This window comes from Cnephaeus nilssonii (genome assembly GCF_951640355.1).
Source record: "Cnephaeus nilssonii genome assembly, chromosome: 12".
NCBI classification, from domain to species: Eukaryota; Metazoa; Chordata; class Mammalia; order Chiroptera; family Vespertilionidae; genus Cnephaeus; species Cnephaeus nilssonii.
Window position 1 is genome coordinate 9,233,332 of NC_137083.1, and position 20,984 is coordinate 9,254,315.

At 45.5% G+C, this 20,984-nt stretch overlaps 1 protein-coding gene across 2 annotated transcripts in view; it reads left to right on the top strand.

Moving 5' to 3' along the window:
- The window catches only part of CPVL (carboxypeptidase vitellogenic like), a 102,178-nt gene that overhangs the window by 26,307 nt on the left and 54,887 nt on the right, over positions 1 to 20,984 (top strand). For both annotated transcript variants that reach the window (XM_079785675.1, XM_079785676.1), the window contains exons 4-7: positions 12,675 to 12,789; positions 14,033 to 14,091; positions 15,885 to 15,964; positions 20,677 to 20,743. In XM_079785675.1, the coding sequence (XP_079641801.1) occupies positions 12,675 to 12,789; positions 14,033 to 14,091; positions 15,885 to 15,964; positions 20,677 to 20,743 (321 nt within the window). The remainder of the gene's footprint in view (positions 1 to 12,674; positions 12,790 to 14,032; positions 14,092 to 15,884; positions 15,965 to 20,676; positions 20,744 to 20,984) is intronic.

Consider the following 20,984-nt stretch of genomic DNA (forward strand, 5'->3'; position numbering starts at 1 on the left):
TTTGTCTTCTATTGCTGCTGTACAGATGATTACAAACGTAGTAGCTTACACAGCACACATGCATTGTTTCACAGTTCGGGAGGCCAGCAGTCTGACAGGTCTCACTGGGCTAAAATCAAGGTGTTGGCAGGGCTGCCGTGCTTCTGGGGGCTCCAGGGGAGAGTCTGTTTTCTTGCCTTTTGCAGTTTCTGGAAGCTGCCTGCATTCCTTGGCTAGCAGCCCCCTTCTCCGTTTTCAAATCCTGCTTTGGTAGGTTGAGTCCTCACATGCATTGCTCTGGCTGACTCCATAGTCACTTTGCCTTCTCCAACTCTTGTCTTTTGCCTCCTTCTTCTACACTGAAGGACCCTTGTGATTACACTGTGCCCACCTGGATAATCCCAGGAACTCTCCCTATTCGCAGGTCATTTGACTAACAACCTTGATTCCATCTGCAACGGTAATTCCCCTTTGCCATGGGGTGAGCCCAGTTACAGGTTTGGGGGATTAGGATGTGGGTATCTTTGGTGGCCAGTCTTCTTTGTAAAATGAATGCTTGAAAAGTTTGCCTAGATTAGTGGCTCTCAATGTGTTCTCAGTGATTCTCACATTTTCTTGTATTTGAGAATTACCTCCAAATCCCCCCAGAGATTGTGACCTGAAATTGGGAGAATTAACAGGCAGGACATGCTTGAGAAATCATCACTCCAGCCTATGGGCCACCGCCCTGTGTTCAGTGATCCTGACCCCAAAGTGGTTCATACTTCTTTTTCTCCAGAAACTTCTAGAGCAGGCAAACCCAGATGGAGGTGGCACTGTCCCCTGAATGCCACTGGGATGAGGGCTAGAATGGGAGACTGAGGAGGCGAGTGCAGCCTGTGGGGATCAGCTTCCCTAATCCTGCTTGGTTTTCCTCTGAAGCCTGCTGGGCCTCAGCCTCCACTGCACTCCCTGTCCCCCACCCCCACCCTCACCCCCACCACCACCCAGCCCTGGCCCCAGAAACCTGATTCCTTACTTTCTCTTCTGCTTTGTGGCTGCTTTTGATACCAGTAAGTTCCTCAATGACTTCTGCATAGTGAGTCTTCTCTAATAATGATCCCGATTTGTGAAAACGGGAATTAATGGTGAGGGAAGTGATCTTTTGTTTTGAAAACAAAACAAAGGCCCAATCTTCTCTTTCTTAGGTTGCCTCTGAGGGCGACCGGCTTTGTCTACAGTTGCAGGTGCCGCAGGGGCCAGGAAAGCTGGTTAGGAGCACTGGCTTAGGTCCTGCACCCTCTCCTGGTTGAGAGACTAAGCTCTGAAACCCCCACCCCCTGCATGACACAATGGCTGAGCTGTTGGGGTTCCCCCCTTAATTAAATGAAGACCTAGCTGTGCATCTCCTGACCAGATTCTCTTTTGGGGGACCAGTCATGTAGCCCTAAACACATTCAAGATGATCCCAGAAGACAAAGAGCACAAGGCTGCCATGCCAGGAAGGAAGACACGGAAGCATAGCGTCCTATTGGACACGATACCCCAAGCTTCAGGGGAGAGAGGCAGAGATGAAAAGACAGTGCGGCTGACAGCTGTCACCTCAAGGCATCCAGGATAGATTGTTCCAAGACCTCCTGAGGGCAGAGGGGGAGGAGGGGCCCACCTGCAGAGCCCCGTCTCTGAGGTCCCAGAGCAACCATTCCTGCCCAGTCGGTTGGGTTATAAATTATGGAACCGGCCAGTTTGGGTGAAGGAGATAAAGCATATGAGAAGGAAAAACAGCGGTCACCCAGATGGGGGAAGAGTTCCTTTTATTTGGCAGAAATATTAATTTGTTGCCTGTCTTGGGGAAGCAGCTGATATTGTCATCAAGAGAGAAATGACCCCTTAGAAAAATTGGAGGTAGAGAAAATAAGAGATCCAGGAAGGATGCCACATTTGTAATATCCTCTGAGTAATTTTTTGGGCTGCTGTTTCTCAAATTAGTTTTGTTTTCCTGTTATTTCTGCGAGACTCCCCTGTTATTGTATACAAATCAGGGCATAATGGATTCTAGAACTTGAAATTGGTGTGCAGTGGGGATACACTCTGCAAGCGAAATGAATAGGCATTTTGCATGGGATAAAAAGTATAATGAAGCCAATAAAAATGTAACAATTCTGATGGCTGTTGTTAATTGAACATTGACTCTGTGCTGAACACTGTGCATTTTTTAAAATTTAATGCTTTCAAGAACCACACGAGGAAGGAATTATTATCCTCATTTTGTAGATGAAGAGGTTACAGAGATTAAATAATTAGTCTCCAGTTGCCCAACAAGAAGTTGGCAGAACTGGAATTTAAAACTAGATCTGGGACAGAGGGATCTTTGCTCTTGATAGCCACGCGGTGATCCTGAGAAAACTAGACCAGAAGACTCTTGAGTTAGTCAAGCAGGCATAAAATCTTGACTCTGCTCCTTGGGCCAAATACGACCTTGGGCACATTTTTTTAACTTCTTTGAGCATTGGTGGTTTTGTTTGTTTGTTCTGTTTTAAAATGAAGACCAAAATACCTTGTTGACAATGGTTTTGAGACCAGTGAGATACTGTTGGAAAGCCCTTACATTGGTGCCTGATACATAGCAAGTAAAGTTGCTGTTGTTTCTATTTTATTATTATCATCATTATCTTTATTCATTTTCTCATTATTAGCACAATTTGGGAGGTTAAAGGAGACAGGATGTTGGGGGAGATTCCAAAATGGAAGTAGCTGAATGCCAGGCAAGACTGTGGATTAATTGCTACTGGGTAAGGAAATTACAAAGTGGAATTCGGGCTTTTCCACTTATAAGAAGATGAAGAAGCATGTTGATTTTTTTTAAAATTAATATCCTTCACGTTGGGAAAATTATCTAACGTTTGACCTTCTTGTAGGAACATAGGTAATTTGTTGGAAGCATTTAGCCTAGGCTTGCAGATTATTTACCTCAAATGTCATGGAGCCGAAACCTGAGATGTTTATAGAGTTGGGCCTGGGCCCCTCCACTCACTCAGGGCCCCGTCTTACTCCTCCAGCCAAAGGGAATGGCTGGGACTCCTGGAGTCCGAGGATCTGATGACTGAGAAAGGTCTGTTTCATATCGAGGAGTCAGAAAGGCTGGGATAAGTGAGGCACGGGGCACCTGGAGGCAACATCTGAGGTGCTCCCTCCCTTTCAGGATCATGCAGGAGCCCATCTTACTTCATCAGACGCCAGGAAAATCAGGTGCACGGGACCAGGTTAGCACAGTCCACAATCCAGTGCAAGCCAAAGCACAAAGCATTCTCTCTGCAGGTGGGACAGCGTGTCCCCAGGAGTACCCCAGGGCCAGCAGGACAGCCCCCCTGGCGTGAAGACATGGAATCAGGCTCCGCTGGGCCGCAGCCTGTGCTGGGTTCACTCCCTCCTCTGGGTGGCAGAAGCAGTCAAGGTGGTGGAGCACGGTGGCTCCCAGACTGGCTGCCGCCGCTCAGAAATACCTGGGAGCTTCACAAACAGGACAGACTCCCCTGCTCTGTGTCCAGCCCCTCCCAGCAGATTCCGATCCAGTAGGTCTGGAGAGGGCCCGGGGATCAACATTTCTGAGAGCACCACAGTGATTCCAGTGCAGTGGGCTTGAATTTGGGAGAAAGAACTAGAGTCAGGACCCCGGGATTCTAGTTCTGGGACTGCAGTTACTGGCTGTACCACTTAGGACACAGCATCATGCTCTCTGGGCCTCAGTGTTCTCATCCTATCTAATAAAGAGGGAATATACTAATTGACCCTCACACTGTCGCAAAGATGGCGGCACCCACAGCCAATAAGGAGGGAATATGCTAATTGCCTGCCCCACCCTCAAAGACGGTGACACCCACAGCCACAAGATGGCAGCGCCCAGTCCCTTCAGCCCTACTCAGCGCGCCTGCCGACCGAGTCACCCAGTCCCCTCATCCCCCCAGCCACCCAGGGCTGGCCCAAGGCTCAGGCAAGCCTCGGATGGTGGCTGCCCAGCCGCCCAGGGCCACCTGAGGCTCAGGTAACAAGGGCCGGCTGAGGCTTGCGCTGCCAGCAGTGGCAACAGCAGAGGTGTGATGGGGCGTTGCCCTCCCCTGATCGCTGGGTCACCTCCTGCCCCTGAGGGCTCCCAGACTGTGAGAGGGGGCAGGCTGGGCTGAGGGACCCCCCGACTCCAGTGCATGAATTTTCATGCACCGGGCCTCTAGTATAGAAATAAACATGTTAAACCTGGTTGATTTCTAAGGACCCTTTTCAGTCTTACCTCCTGTGGTTGACAGTGTTAGTTGGCTTGCCTATAAGACATGCCTAAATGTGCAGCCTAAGGTATAAAAACATCCAAGAAGTCCACATCATGGTCCAGGTTGAGTGAATGAGCCCTTGAATTTGTGGCCTCTGTGCTAACTAGCCTCCAAGAGAGTCACCGGTGATCTTCCTCTCTGGGTCTGCATGTTCCTCTCTCATCCCCTTCCATATTGAACCCGGGCCAGCCTTTGTGACCAATATGTTATAGCAGAAATGATGGTGTGTGACCTCCAAGGCTTCTAAGGACAAAGCTGCTTTGCCTTGGTCTCTTGGATCACTCACGTTGAGGGAAGCCAGGTGCTAAAGCAGCCATATGGACAAACCCGTATGGGAGGACGTGGGGCCTCCACCAACCTGGGATGAAGTTCTTCTAGCCCAATTCGAGCCTTCAGGCGACCGCAGCCCTGGCTGATCACTTGATTGCAACCTCATGAGAGACCCTGAGCCAGAGCTGCCCAGCCAGATACCCCTGAATTCCTGACCCACAGAAAACAGGAGAGATAATAAGTGATTATTGTCTTAAGCCGCTAAGTTCTGGGACATGTTATACAGCATTAGATACTAATAAGGCCTCTTGTCTTTTGGACTGTGACTGTGACATCTTGGAACAATTAGAACTTCCAGAGTGGTGACTGCCAGTATTTTGTTACTGGTTTTTTGTTTTGTTTTTTGCTTCTCAGAGTCAATTCTCCTCTCTTACCTGCTCTTGTGATAATAGAACTTGAAACACTTTCTTATGCAGCGAACATGATATGAAGCTTCGTCAGTAGAGGGTGCTGGAGGGACATTGCAGGAGGAAGTTGGCATCTCTTCCTGTTCCCTTGTCCATTGTTTCGCCTTCCCTTCACCCTGCTGCCTAGTTTGTCAGCAGTATGTGTGTGGGGACGTTCTGTGGCACTCTGCCTGAGCTGGGGACCCAGACCATGAAGACCTTCAGTAGGCACACAGTCCGGGCTCCGTCCCAGGGATGACCACCTGGCTATGGCCCCCTCAACGTGGACACCATTCATCCCAGGCCTTGCCAGTGAGCAGGCTTCCTACAACCCATCTCTCTCTGCAGCCCTCTCACCAGCCTTGATCACCTGCACCCCAAGGGTGGCTTCCCACAGCCCTCCCATCATGGATACCATGCACTCCTAGTGGTGTGTCACCCTTCAAGCAACTGGGCTCCCAATATTCTGACTTTCTTTGCGCCCCCAACCCCGCCAGCCACAGCCCACTGCCTCTGGAGGCTTTTCCTACTTGTCCAGGATTGTTGGCAGCTTTGGGCCAGGCCCCCTAGTGAACTTCTCAGCCACCCAGTGGGCTGTAGCCACCCCTTCTCCAATGAGGTCCAGACTGTAGCCTTGGGAAGGGCCCCATTCACACTTTATGGGTTTGTCCATCCAAGGGTACTCTTCCTGAACCCAGGGTGTTCTTTAGAATTCACTTTACATGTTTATGGTTATTCTCCCGTTATAATGAATACGTTTTATATTAAATATTTCCTATTCCCCAGTATTTGCCCAACACTGAGGATGTAGCTCCTCATGCTTGCTCATGGCTGATGCAGGCCAGAGCAAACACTGGAAATTGTAACAGAATTGTAACATTGAAGGTCAACGTTTCCAGGTAAAATAAATAATAATAATTTTAAAAGGAAAATATTTTAAATATATATATTTTTATTTATTTCAGAGAGAAAGGGAGAGCGAGAATGAGATAGAAACATCAGTGATGAGAGAGGATCATTGATTGGCTGCCGCCTGCACACCCACACTGGGGATTGAGCCCACAACGTGGGCATGTGCCTTGACAGGGAACTGAACCATGACCTCCTGGTTCATAGGTCAATGCTCAACCACTGAGCCACCCCGGCCAGGCCCAAAAAAGGAAAAATTTAAAATTAAAGTTACTGTGGTTTCTGTCGTTCGGTTGAATCCTAATTCAGATAGCCACCCGATTCTAAATCCTTCTTTCCTGCCTGGAGACACCAAGGGCAAAAAGTGTTGTCTGGCCTAAGGAACCAGTACCTGAAATCAGGAGCCAGGGCAGCCAGTCTTTCTGTCTCAGCCTTATTCTGTCCAAGATCACAGGGTCACCCATCTGTGCTTCATTCTTCTCTCTTGGCAGATCAACATGCGTTGCTTTTCCAGGTATTTGGCAGAAAATGGCTACTCTACAGTTTCTAAGTTTACCTGCCTCAATCAACAGAAATTAACTAGCACTTCTCCTAGGGACAGAATGTGATTGGTCCAGTTTGGATCAGGTGTTTTTTCTTGGCCCAGTCAGCTAAGGCTGAGGGAGCTGGGTCATGTGACATAACATGGGCAATGGGCCCTTTCTACTGGTAAACACAGAGTCACTTTTTAGAGAAGGGGGTGTGGGCTGAACAGATCTCTCAAAATATGTCTTAACCATAGATGGCTGTGAATCCAGTAGCCACACAGCAAAGATTTGGAAGTCACTGACATTAGTTTTCTCTGAACTTTAACTATCTTCTCTTTGCTGTGTATGTAGGGCATCAGGGATCTGGAAGAATAGAAAGCAGGTGAGACAAAACAAGGAAGAAAGTAGCGAAAATGATGTTACAGCTCATTCCATTCATAGATATATTTGAGCTGTGCAGAAACCTTTGTGTGCATGATTCCCTTTGAGAAATGAAAACTTAACATAGAGAAAAAAGCAACTAACTCTTTCAGCCATTTCTTTGTTTGCATCTTTGCATCAAGTAGGGAAAGTCAGGCCTTCTCCCCGCCCCCCCCCCCCCCCCCCCCCGTTCCTTCTAAAGTCCAACTTTCTGGCAAGAAGCACAAACAGAAGACATAACTACCTCACAAAGGAATGAGAGGTGAGTAGAAAGGTTAGGAAGGAGAAAGATGGGAAGGGTTCTAGTGTGGTGTGAGTTGGCTCAGATAAATGAGACAATTCAAAACTCGACAAGAGCCAGTGGGCACTTGAATGATGTAAGGAGGCTCAAAACAGAAAAATATTGAAAAAGTTAATTTTCCATCTGATGGTACAGTGGCAACAATCATAAGAAAGGAAGATTTCGTGAGTGATTAACACCAACCACGATAAGTAAAATTCCTCTGAAAAGCACAGAATATCTTAAGCAAGTGGCTAGTATATGCTGGCAGTGTGTGTGTGTGTAGAATTAAAATGCTATTAAGGTACCTAGTTAATGAACCAATAGCTTTAAATAAAAAGCTCTGCCCTGATAAACACCATTAGTGTAGCAGCTGAAGTATCATCTGAACTGGAATCTCTGTGGCAAAATGGGAGTCCATTCAAACACACTTGGGGGGGATTTCAAGACATTTGCTAGGGGTACTAATGACTTCAATTAAGATAGAGCACGTTACTTAAACCAAACAGATGATCCGCCTCTGCATATAGAAGTGGGAAGAGAGCCTTAATTAATTTACTAATTGTACTTCTCATCTTAAGCGGTACCATTGATCTTGGTCTGTTGGTGGTTTCGTTGCTGTTTCCTCTTATAAAGTGTGGTGTTCCTTGTTGGGGGTGAGAAGTAGGGGTTGGCTGGAGTATGTACCCAGCCCTGGGCATTGGCAGAAAATGTGGCCCTAATATTTGCCGAGATACCTACGATTGCCTAGAATCACTCCAATGAGTCCTCTGTGTAAAATACAGTCATGGTACCTGAGAGTGCTGAAATTGACAAGTCTTTAGTCGACACCCTCCCCCACCCCGGTGTATGAACGTACTGCCTCAGTGATATGTGTAAGGCCTGAATAGAAGGTTATCTCTGCCATGTTACATCGAAGAGGGCTTGGGAGGATGGTTCAGGAGATGGGTATGGCTTGATGGGGAGCGGGGTGAAAAGGAAGACTCGGAGTATCAGGGGATGCTATCCATAGGGAGCAAGTCCAATGGGGCAGGAGGATTAGGACTAGTTTAGCTCCACTATGCTCGCTTAGAGGCCAGGAGAAAGGAAAAAAAAACCTCCTGGTTTCTAAGAATCTCTTTATACACAGAATGTTCAACCAAATAAATGAGTTTACTTTCTTCAAATGGCAACCTATAAAGACATAGGGACAATGGAATGCGCTGATGTGAGAAATTGTGAAATTTCCTCCTTTGGGGATTTTAAAAACAAAGGAAAACAAACAAACAAAAAACCGGAATAGATAACCTGCCTCCTGGGTTGTTCATTCTGGAGCCAACTCAGAGGAAGGAGTGTACAAGTTCACGTTGGCCACCAGGGGTCACCAGAGAATTGAAAAGGGCTTCTGAGGCAAAGCCATAGTTTATTGTTCATCAACAAAAAATGCTGGTTTGTGGGATTTGCAGGCCCATACTCTTCAGTTGCAAGAGAGACTTCTCACTTAACTATTTAGAATTCTTTTTATATTTGGAATTTATTTGTCCCTCCTTTTAATCATCAGCACTTGCTACACTACTCTAACCTTTATGTCCTTAAGAGAGATTTGATTTGATTTTTAATTAAATATATAAATGCTTATAAGTAGGGGATTACTCATCTTTCAGCCCAAGTGTTAAGCTATCACCAGAGGCATTCTTTAAGTATTCACTATCCAGTCCCTCCATTGCTCTCTAGTAGCACCCATTTATTTACTTCTTTACATCCCACCTCACCAGAAAAATTAGTCGGATCTAACGTTTAGATAAGTATGCCAGGCACTGCTGTGAGTGCTATGCATATGTTCACTATTTGAATCTGCACCACAACCATATAAGATAGACATTCTTTGTCTTCTTATTTTTAAGCAGAGGACACTGAGAAACAGAGAAGTTAAGTAACTTGCCCAAGGGCACACAGCTGTAAAATAGTGTATTTGGAATTCAAACCTTGGCAGTCTGGTGCCAAAATCCATGCTCTTAATCATTCAGTATCTGACCTGTCCATGAATGGAAACGGGTCTCCATCCCCAGCTCTAGAGTAATGCCTATGGGTAGTCTGTGTTATAGGATTAATGAATTAATATATTGTCATAAATTCAGTGTCATACTCCTCAGCCAAATGATGATATACACTGACATGAAGAAATTTTCACAGCAGGTTGATAAATGAATACAACAAATACAGAGTATTATTTATAGCCTGATCCTATTTTTGAATAAAATATTATATAGCATACATAATTATCTACAAGATATGTATATATTTATGTGTAGGTGGTGCATAGAGAAAAATCTGGAAGACTAAATATCTGATGATCATCTGTAGGGAACTTTCGTATACCCTATTTGAATAAAAATTATTATGAATAAGTACTTTCTTTGTAATATAAAATGTTTTAAGTGAAAGTTTTAAAACTTTTGGCAAAAAAATCAATGCCCTATTTATCTTGCTTCACACACTCTTGAATTATGGCTTCAAACAATAAATATTTTTAGTCTTAAATTTTGTAAAAAACTGTAAATGAATTAAAGCAGTTTTTTACTTCATTTGATCCCAAGCTCTGCAATGTACTTTTGTTCGGTATGTTTTCATTCACTTTTATTCTTGCCTAATTGCTGGGTGGAGAGTGGGAGAAGGGCTGCATTCTCCCCATTGAGCGCTAAGTATATCCCCTTAGAATTGTCACCTAATAACTCTATGCCATTTTTATGGAATAATTATTTTATATGTTATTATATTACAATGTCGCATTAAAAAAGTCTGCATACTGTGATAACCCTAACTCGGTTTTTTAGCATTGACCTTGTAAATCTTTATCTTCCAGCATCTGACTTTTGCATGTCATTCCAGATAAGGGCAGTATTAGTTCACAGGTTGGTTGGCCTGTCAGGGAAGAAAGATGTATGCATGGAGTTTCCTTTAAAAAACGGGCTTGTTCAAGGGTGGTTGAGCTCCTGCACCTCCTTCAGGAAAGTAAATTTGAGGAGCCAGGGCGGCTGAGGTGAGAGGTGTGAATGCAGGTCTCTTAGTGTGTAAGCATCCCAAGAATGCAGTGTCCTGGCCTTCAAAGTTGCATAATAAAGATGTTTGGCCCCAAGGTGCTCGGCTGGACTTTGTAGTGTGGCCTCTCAGGATCAGGCTATTTTTCTGAGAGCTGGGAGCTCCCTCATTGTGCCAGGTCACAGGAAGGGACATGAAAAGCCAGGGAGGATAGGGTGGAGACCAGATGGCCCGGGGCATCCAAGAGGGCAAACCCCCCATGGTCCCGCCAGATTCTCAGCCCTGCCTGCACACTGAACCACGTGGGAACTTTAAAAAGACTGATGTCTGCTCACCCCATACCAATTGATTTGGAAGCTCTGGGATTTGGGCCTAGGCTGTAGTTTTTTGTTTGTTTGTTTGTTTGGGTGTGTGTGTTTTAAAGCTCTCTAGGTTATTTTAATGGGAGGCCGAGGTTGAGAACCAGGGGCTCGCATGTAGCACACCGAGGCTTCTAGAAGCTCAGGTGCCCGTTAGGGAGGAAGGAAGGAAGAGTGTGTGTGTTGAGGTGGGGTGCTAGATGTCCACTAGATGGGTGGACTCACTGTATTTCACCTCCTGGAGGCTAGAACTAATTCCACTCAGATCCCATTGTTTCTCCCCGACTAGTATCTTCTATTGCATGAATACAAGTGGAAGGTGGTCCTGGTGAGTGGTATTGAATAGCAACTTTGAGGATCTGAGCAGAGATAAAAATCACTTCTTCAAACAAAATACACACAGTTGGAGCTGGTTGTATTTATTCAGCACCGGAGAGTTTAGAGTATTGTGCCAATATGTATTTTTTCATCGGGGCCTCAGGCAAGCCTGTGAGGTGGGCTTTATCGCCATTTGATGGATGGGAAACTGAGGGCCAGGACCCTCCCCCCCCAAAAAAAACAACACCCCACAGCTATTATGTGGTCAAGGTGACCAGAACCTGTCTGGCTCTCAATTCCAGGGCTCACTTTGCTTCCCTGCAGCAGCTTTGAAAGGCTGTCTTTGATTTTAATTTTTCTTACTTCAATGTATATACGATAAGTCCTTCGTTCTCTTGAATTTTTTATGTACATTCACGACACTTGAGGCAAGAGGACTAAGTATTAGAGAAGATGTCGGCCAAAGGAACAAGGAGGATGTCGGCCAAATCACCCCCTTCTACTCTCTCCTGTAGAGATGGTTTACCTTAAAAGCATCTATAACTTCCTCGTATTTATCTATTATAACAATAGCTAACATTTGCAGAACCCATGCTATATGCCCCCCACTGGGCTTCCTGAAAATAAATGTATTTAGTCCTCCCAATAACTAAATGGCATAGGTACTATGATTGATCCCCATTTTACAGGTGGGGAAACTGAGGTCCAGAGAGCTTAGGTAACCTGCCTGAAGTCACGCAGCTTGTGGATAGCAAAGTCCAGATTTGAATCCAGTTTAGGGCAAGAACTCACAGACTTATCCATTATACTGTGCTGACTCTTGGAACTATAGCCTGCCCATCGGACTCTGGGCTCCTACCATTTTTACCTATTTCCTTAGTGATAACCACCGTTTATACTGATTGTGCTTTTATCACGCGTTAGGTGTGGTTCCAAGGGCTTTATAAACAGTATCCATTTAATTCCTTGATGCTAGAGAGGAGAGCCATCACTCTCTTAACATCACCCTTACTTCCTTTTCATTCTCCTTAATCACCACATTTCTGTATTGACTTACACATTGTCTATATTCCCTCGAAGAGGACAAGGAGTTTTCTTCTTTGCTCACCCTCTGCTGTGTACCTTCTTGCATGCTGCCCGACCCACAGGAGGGGCTCCGGAGCGCAGGTGTGGGCTGAATGAAAGAACTAACGCCTCCTCTGTCACTGAGAGTGATGACATTGACACTACTGCAGCATCCCAACCCCGCCAGGGACCTTTTCTTATTTCCTGTCTCCAGCCTCTCCTACATAAACCCGTCTGATGTTCAGGGTTTTGTTACTGTTTGCATGGGCTGAATGCTTCTCAGTTTCCTTGTGTTGAATGGAGTTGCTGTTGTCCCTGGGGACACCTTCTGAATGAATAAAATCAGAAAGGCCAGTGAAGGGGGCAAACTGTCACTGAGAACGATGGATTCTTTGTGCCTCTTTGGGAATACGTTGGTCAAATGGGAGAGTCTCTGGAAAGTTTAAACAGCTGAAAAGCTGTAACCATGTCCCAGGCAGTGTGCTGGGTACCTAGGGACATACAAAGGCACAGCTTCTGCATTCAACGGGTTTTCCGACTATGACTATTGGTGAGAATTCAGACAATGGCATAAGATAGACCCCAGGATATGAGGCAAATACTAGTTCAAAACTACAAAGGAGGGGGAGTACTTTGCTTGTGGTGGAGAGGGTCCCTGGGGTCTGGGAGGTCTTCATGAGGTGTAATCCAGGCTGGGAAGACAGAAGGTTTGCCTGAATTCACTTGTGCGTATTGCACCGCCTCAGCGCTCTGTGTGGTCACTGGCCTCTCTGTCCCTCCAGGTAGATCCAGAGACCGCTCCAGTGGTTCTCTGGCTGCAGGGCGGGCCGGGAGGCTCGTCCATGTTTGGACTGTTTGTGGAACATGGACCTTATGTTGTCACAAAAAACCTGACCCGTAAGTATTGCTTGGACCCTATTTTCCTATGGAGAATTCTTCATCTGAACCTTATATCTGCTCCAGAAGTAATTTAGAGTGTGCATTGAACCCCTAGGAAGAGCTTAACAGTTCCAGATTATAAAAACAGTGTCTGCCCAAGAAGGAGGGGCCAGCGGGGTGAGCCTCCCGGCTGGGCTGCTTTCTCCCTTGAAATTTGGGTGAAAGGTTCTAAGCTATTTTCTTGCAGTCTGCTGCTAACTCAAGCAATCTGGGCCTATGCAAACAGGTGGTATTTATTACCACTTGGGCAAGCTCTTCTGCATGGTCCTAATGGGTGGAATTATATCCCTAATTATTCATAGGAACTGAACACTGTCCCCTTCAGTCACATAAGTGATCGGATATCTTGGAAGCAGGATACTGTGGGTGGGGACTGGAATGAAGGAAGGAGTGGAGGAGGAGCCACTTTGGCTGTAACCCAGGTTATCCTCCATCTATTTTGGGGGCTGGGGTGTGGGAGGGGGGGGGTGTTTACTTTCCCTGGGTTAGAATCTGGAGGGTGACCCAGCTTGTGACTCAGCAGAAAAGTGTGTGCCAACTCTGTTGAGGTTGCTCTCTTAGGCGTTAGGTGGGAGGAAGAGGATTGGGAGGACGGAACATGAGGACGATCCCTTGGATTGGAGAGACGGGTGTACCGCCGCATAGTTGGTTGATGGGAGTTCTACATGAACCAAGTAGCACAGGGGGTTTGTTTTATTTAAAAAAAAAAATATATATATATATATATATATATATATATATATATATATATATATATATATATATGTTTCAGAGAGGAAGGGAGAGGGAGAGAGAGAAACATCAATGATGAGAGAGAATCATTGATCAGCTGCCTCCCCCATATCCCCTATTGGGGATTGAGCCCACAACCCAATCATGTGCCCTGACTGGGAATCGAACTGTGACCTCCTGGTTCGTAGGTTGATGCTCAACTCCTGAGTCACACCAGCTGGGCAGTTGCACAGAGTTTTGTTCCCAAATTGCATCTTAGATGTAGAGACCCTCTGGGTCGGGGGAAAGTAAGGGAGAAGAGAGGAGAAGGGGCTGGTGTCCGTTCCCACTGTGAGAAGACAAAGCAGGGAGGGACACCATGTTGACATGGTGGGGACAGGTAGGCATGCTGGGCTCTGGACCAGATCTGGGCCTTTGGTAGGATGTTCGGTTCACGACCCATTCGCTAACCTCTTCTCTGTTTCCCCAGTGCGCGCCCGAGACTTTCCTTGGACCAACACCCTGTCCATGCTGTACATCGATAATCCAGTGAGTACAGGCGGCCCAGTAACAGGGCAATGTGGGCCTCTCGTCTTTCTCCTTTTGATTCAGTACATTTAAGAAATAGGGGGAAAGGGAAGTAGAGATTTAGTTTTGTTCTTTTTAAAGTAAAATTTAATCTATTAAAACTTCTTTTTTTAGATGTAGTTTTTCTCATGGATTATTACATCCAAGTTTGGGGATTTTGCTTGGTGCTTTCTCTCCATCCCTCGTTTTCAATCTTATGAAATGCCCTGTTCATTGAATGACATCATCCAGGATGAGGGCTTCGTTTCTTTCCACTGATGATGTGACGTCCCGATATCATGGTTATTATATGGTGGCAGGACTCCTAACCTTTCCAATAGAATTCTAGATATAAAAAGAGGGAGAGTACTTTGAAAACTGGTCTCCTTCACTGTCACAGTGGGCAGAATGCCTCTTCTCGGCACAGAAAGCGCACTTCTCCTTGGGAAGTTCTTCTGAAACCAAGTCCAATAAGCTGCAGAGTAGGAGCATGAATGTAGGACCAGCTTCTGCAGATGTGTGCCCCTCATTTCTCTAACCCCTCTCACTTCCCAGATGGTTCAAAAAGAAAACAAGTAAATAGGGAGGAAAAAAAGTCCTAGTATTCTTGTCTCTGCTCTTCCCCATCAACCATTCTCTTTCCTGGTCAGTAATTGCATCCCAGATAATAAAGAAATATGCAAATAGTCGTCATGCCCTCGCACCTTTGTGCCCTTGTGCCAGGGCCAGGGGAGCCCCGGCCCCAGCGCTGGGGCTGGGGGACCTGAGGCCACACCCCCCGCCATGCAGGGCTTGATGGGGGACCTGAGCCTGCGCCCCGCCCCCTGCAGGGCTTGACAGGGGACCTGAGGCTGTGCCCCCTGCCCTGAGGGGCTTGATGGGGGTGGGGCTGGCTGGGTCTGGGTCTCGTGCAATTTCAAGGTGCATGCGGGTGGGCGGGGTGCGCCCCAGACTCTGACAGGAGGGAGATTTTCATATACATTTTACTAATATTTTTTCCATCTCTGACACTCTATTATAAAGGGCAAATAGCAATATTAAAATATTTCCTCTAATTAATTCCCTTTTAATGTGCATGAATTTTGTGCACTGGGCCACTAATATTTAAATAAACATTGAATTAAATGTCCCGTTCCCTTGGGTGTTTCGGGGTGAAAATATTTATATCCTGTGGGTGGTGTCTTCCTTGGACAAATTATTTATGCAGAATAAATAGTAGCTTCTTTTAGTTACAACTCAGTTATCTATGAACTTCTAGGTAGAAGGAAACATGAGTTTAAAACTAAATGTTAATTGTTTTAAAACCTCTTGTCTACTGAAGGTGAAAGGGATTAGTGGCCATATTTTTCACACGATCTGGTACATCCAGCCTAGAGAGTTCCTTCTTAGCAGGACAGCAATGCACCCTCCAGGTTTCAGAGAGGAGACAGCTTTGGGTCTTTGATGCTGTAGCAGGGGCCAAGAAAAGGTGAATTCCTCGTCCTTAAATCAACATCTGGCAGGGTCCCCACTGCGAATCAGGACAGCTCGGCCACTGACCGAGGGCAGAGTTTTGTGCTGATGCTTTGTATTCGGCTTGGAGGGGGGAAGACAAGTAGGTGGAATGTCGCATCCTCCTGTGAGGATGACTAAGTGCACATGGCCCATGGCACAAAGCCGAGGTCAGAGGCTTGGCTCTTGGAACAGGTCTGTTTCCTTCCAGTGTGCTGACTCTCTGCAGGGCTCCAAAGGACATGTTTCTCTGAGGTTATACCTGCTCATTATTTCCCCTTCAGGTGGGCACAGGTTTCAGCTTTACCGATGACTCCCAGGGATATGCAGTCAACGAGGATGATGTGGCTCGAGACTTATTCAGGTAAGAGGCCCTGGCTCTCTCTTCAGACTCAACACGTTTCTCTTTCAGTAGGAAAGTGCTTGTGGTCGTAGAAATATTACTGATTGGCCCTCCTCGTACTAGTATAATTCCCGATGACATTTTTTAAGACACACACGGTCTACTTTCCACTTTGTTACGTTATCACTGATAATTGTAAAAGTGGCCAGCAGAGAAAGTAACAAGGAGGGGGGAAAGCTTAAGACATAATTATGACTTGGTAGAATGTATCCTTTAAGAAACAACGGAAGCAGAGCAGATTATTCACCCAAATGTGATCTTCAGACCTTTTGACCAGGTGCCTGAGAGGTTTCTGTTTGCTGTGCAACATGAACTTGGCATTTCCAGGAAGCAGCATCTCAGATGTCTGTTTTTCTCCCAGGGTTCCCCCTTGTGTGGCCTTCAGGGCAGTTTTTCATTCTCTTGCATCTTCTCATGACTCTTCAGGCTAACAGCTCAGCTCCTTAGCTAGTCTCTTCCCTTCCCCTTCATCTTACAAAATTACTACTTTACTAAAAAAAAAAATGGAAGGAAAATGGAAAGTTGCAAGCTTGATCAAACAGTATACATATCATTTCTCCCTTTCTTTTCTCTACATGACCATAGCTATTTTTAGTATACATATATTTTAAAAGTAAGTGACCTTTCATATGTGTGCACATTTTTCCAGCCTGTAACTTATTACTAGAGACCAAGTCTTGAGTTCTTTCCAATCACTAGGCCACCACTCTGTAATAATTCACTCCAAGAACCCCAGTGGCCAGAAAGAGTTAACCAGCTCCTCTACCCCCAATCTCCCCCAAAGACTCACTCTGCTAATTACTTGGTGAGGGAACCACAGCCAGGTCCGAAAGCGAAAGTGAATCCAATAGAGTCAGAGGTTTTTCATCTCTGACAAAAGCTTTCCATTCTATTCTTTGTCCCCAGGCAGGTGGTGGGGTGGGGGTGGGGGTGGGGGTGAGCGGACAGGAACTCCCTGCCTTTCTTCCGGAGACATCACTCTCTCCTCTGCTGTCTGACCCAGAAAAGAATATGGCTGTTGTCTCCTACACTTCATTTGCCACGTGTCCCATTATTTGAACACTTCCATCCAGTTTCCAGGGGGAATGCATAGGACCCCACCCTTATGTTTCCAGGTACAGTGGGTCCTGGGAGCAGGTGGGGCAGATCCTGGCAGAGGTCCCTGCCCCCGCCCCTTGGTCTGGTTCATTCCCCCACCCCCCTGCACAGACATAATCTCGATGGCTGTCCTTCCAAGTGTGCTCAGGCTCCATGTCGTTCTCATTTAGTGCTGACTGTGGGCTCTCTTTTGGTTTAAATCCAAACCAGCTTAGTTGTTTAACTAGCAAACACCCCGAGGGCGGAGGTTCTGTATTAAAGAAACACATCAATCCCCTCTAAGCCAAGGGGGTTGCAACCCTGCCATTCCTTTTCGGTCTCTCCTTCCCCCTCCCCCCAGGGTGGTCCCAGCTTCCAGCTGACCCTCCTTGTGGATATTTACTGCGGACATGTGGTACATCTCCTCTTGCATGACATGTAAAGGGAACCTATTTCAAAGCATGCATTGTTTATAGCTGTTTGAGTTCTTTCGCTTTAGGCTCTTAGAACTGGAAAATAGCTAATCAAGGGTCGTGCAGAAAACTGACTTCAGCTGTTCCCTTCCTAGTTTACACTATTTGTTTCTTCTCTTCTGCTCCCCAGATGGGCGGTCGGAATAAAAAGGTCGCTTTGAAACCTGTAAGTGGGCTACTGCAGGTTTAAAAATTAAACCTTTCTCCTTCTCCCTTTGAAAACCACATTTCTTCTGAAAATCCCATTTCTTTGGACTATTACTAGTGCCTGGCTGTAAGGAGAAGACTCCTCAAGGGGTATCTGACATTCACATTGAGGCTGCTTTTCTGTGTGTTTGGAAATGAAACGTTTTTATGACCAGATGTTTAAATGTTTGTCTCCTTTGTTTCTGTTCTTCCAGCTTGAATTGTGCTATTGAGCCACAGTGCCTCGCTGGTTTAGAAAATAAAACAAATGTGCCAAAGAATCATAACTTTACTACCTTTGTCTTGGAGGATACCCACTGGTGCCCGTTCCTTCCACCACTATTGATCGATTGCCTGCTCTGTGCTGGACCCCGTCCCTGCTGCTGGGGCCTCAGAGTCAGCAAGCCCACAGCCCCTGCTCTCGCGATCGCCCCATGCTACTTTCCCACAGCCAAATGGAAATGGCAGCACCATTCTATTCCACAGGCTGGAGTGCATGGGAAATGACGTCTATTGCTGCACAAAGTCTCACAGCCACGTGACTATGAGATAGTCATGTGTTCAGTGAGAACGTGGCCCGATCCTCACAGGTTGGAGAAGATCATGGCCCAGCCACTCCAGAGATGGAATGAATAAACGCAGAGGGTGGACCCCATCTGTGGCAACAGCACAAAACCACTAAGGTTCCTCTTGCTCAGCTTGTTTTGTGAAAGCATCGGAGACTAAAGATGCTCCTTGCTTGGCTTGTGTTATTATGGAGCCTTTTCTTAGATTATTTTAACCTCAATCCTCCCGAATGTCTTGTGTTTATTGTGCCGCTGCCACTGTCAGACCTGACCAATCCCAGTGCTGTCTTCGGTCTCCCGAGCATTGTCATTTTCACACACCTTCTCGGACCTGAACTCGTCTTCCCTTTTTGGGTCTGAGGAGTATTTCCTGCTGGTCATTCTCTCTTACAAGCTCTGTGTCTTCCTGTTGTCTTTCAATGCACCTTCCCGCCACCAGGTAGCTTTTGAATTAAATTCTAATTATTTGAGAAGGTCTTGGCTCAAAGCCAGCAAGGTTGCCAAATAGAATTGCCCGGAAGCAACATGCTTCCTGGTGCCTAAACACATGCATGGAGTTAGTGCATGCGTGCACACACACACAAACACACACACATACATTATGTATTATATATTCTAGCAATTCTGCTTCTAAAATTTTGAATTTTTATGTGGCCATAATTCTACATTATATTTTAAGGCAAACCTATCATGTAACAAGAAGAATCCTTGAGTAAAACACAGTTAAATGAGCAAGTGCCATATGTACTAGTAAATCTAACTCATTAAATTTACCTTTTTTATTTGTCATTCCCATTTAAGAAAGACCTACCAAGGGCTTGCTATTATTAGCCTTTTTGTTATTGTTCTGATCTTACTGTGAAGTTAAAACTCTATGATAACTTCCTCAAGCAGGCCCTTGCTTTGCATACTTCAGCTAGATAATCCTGGCCTCCTTCGAGCTAGAAGCAACTAAGATTGCCAGATAAAGGGCAGAATGCCCAGTTAAATTTGAATTTCAGATAAACAACGAATACTTTTTTAATCTAAGTATGTCCCATGCAATATTTGGGACACGCTTACGCTAAAACATTATTTGTTGCTTATCTAAAATTCTAATTGAATTGGGCATCTTGTATTTTTATTTACTAAATCTGGCAACCCTCACAACTCAACAACAAATTCTCCAAGCAAATAAGCTTTAACCTAAGGCATATGGCTAAATTGAAATTTACTAAATTAAATTTTCTATTGCCTTTTCCCAATTAGCAGGAAGAGCGAAAGGGAAGTCGCTTTTAGCCTAAAGGTTAGAGAGGGAAGGGAGGAGGATCAACTCCTATTTTTATCTGTGCTCCAAAGCCAGCTTATTGTCAGCACTAACATGGAAGCTGTATAAAGCAGCTTCCAAGATTTAGTTGCTACAAAGATCTTAGTTTCTATAAATAATAAATAGAGAAATACGCTGAAACTCCACGGTAGTGTGTAATGGTGGATTTTTATGGAGCCTTTGGAAAGTAAGTATAGCCAGGATCATGGGGGTTGTAATGACCCAGTTGTGCCTCTCTGTAACCCTGGAACTTCCTCCTCCTCCTGATTTTGCAATGCGCCCTGCCTTTCATCTTTCCTGGGTGGTTCATGGCTCTAAGTCCCTCAGCAGGAAGCTGGAACAAAATCCCTTCCTGGCTCCTCAGGCATTGCAAGCTGGGCGAAAACAGTCATAGAGCGTCTGAGTTTCACACGGTTTTGTTGCCTTGAGTCTGTTTAAGTCTGTTTCAGCATAACTCACCCAAGTGGCTTTGGCATTCTTTAGTAAATATGATTTTTTTTTTGGAGCCTAGAGGCCATTGTACATTTCCTTCCATACCTGTGGCCTTTCAGTGACTTCCTTTAGAGTACAGTCATTTCACATCTTTTCTGTGTTTTGGTTATTAAAAACACTGACATTCTGGGAGCCCCATTAGAAATGTTCAGTGTTGCCCACAGGGAGAGGGAGGCAAGCACTGAAGGTTCCCATTACCTTACCACAAACCCGGGTTAATGAGGTCACAGGGTTTGCAGAACTGCCTCCAAGAATTGCTGAGTAAAAGGTGAAAGCCTGGATCGCTTGGCTCAAGGTAAACGATCCAAGTTGGTAACCCAGAGATTTGCAAAGGTGCCCAGGGTGTTGATGTCCACTTGTCTCAACCTCTCAGTATCACAAAGTAAGACCACAAGTATTTTCTAACCATCAAGTATGGAGTGTTATGCACATGAGACATTGACAACGATGCCTGCAGGAGCTTACACCATAATGGTACCCAACTCAAATGTGAAACCTATTGCGCAAGGCTTGGACTGGGTAGCATGAAGCCTTTCCGACTCCATGTGATTTTTCTTGCTGTTCTTTTTGCAGCGCACTAGTCCAGTTCTTCCAGTTGTTTCCTGAATACCAAGAGAATGACTTTTATGCCACTGGAGAGGTGAGTTGAAGTCATGTTTTCTTGTGGTCTTCCAAGAGGACTGGAATATATTCGCGGATAGCATCTGTCAGTCTTCTAAAGAGATCTTTCACTCCTATTCTTCTCAATATTTTACATTTTAAAATATCACTGTGGGCTCATAAGTTGTAATTTCTGTTTGATGTTTTAAAATTTCTTGCAATCATTATTGCTTTTGATACTCACATTGTCCCACATTTGATCAATGGAAGCCCCTCTGTCT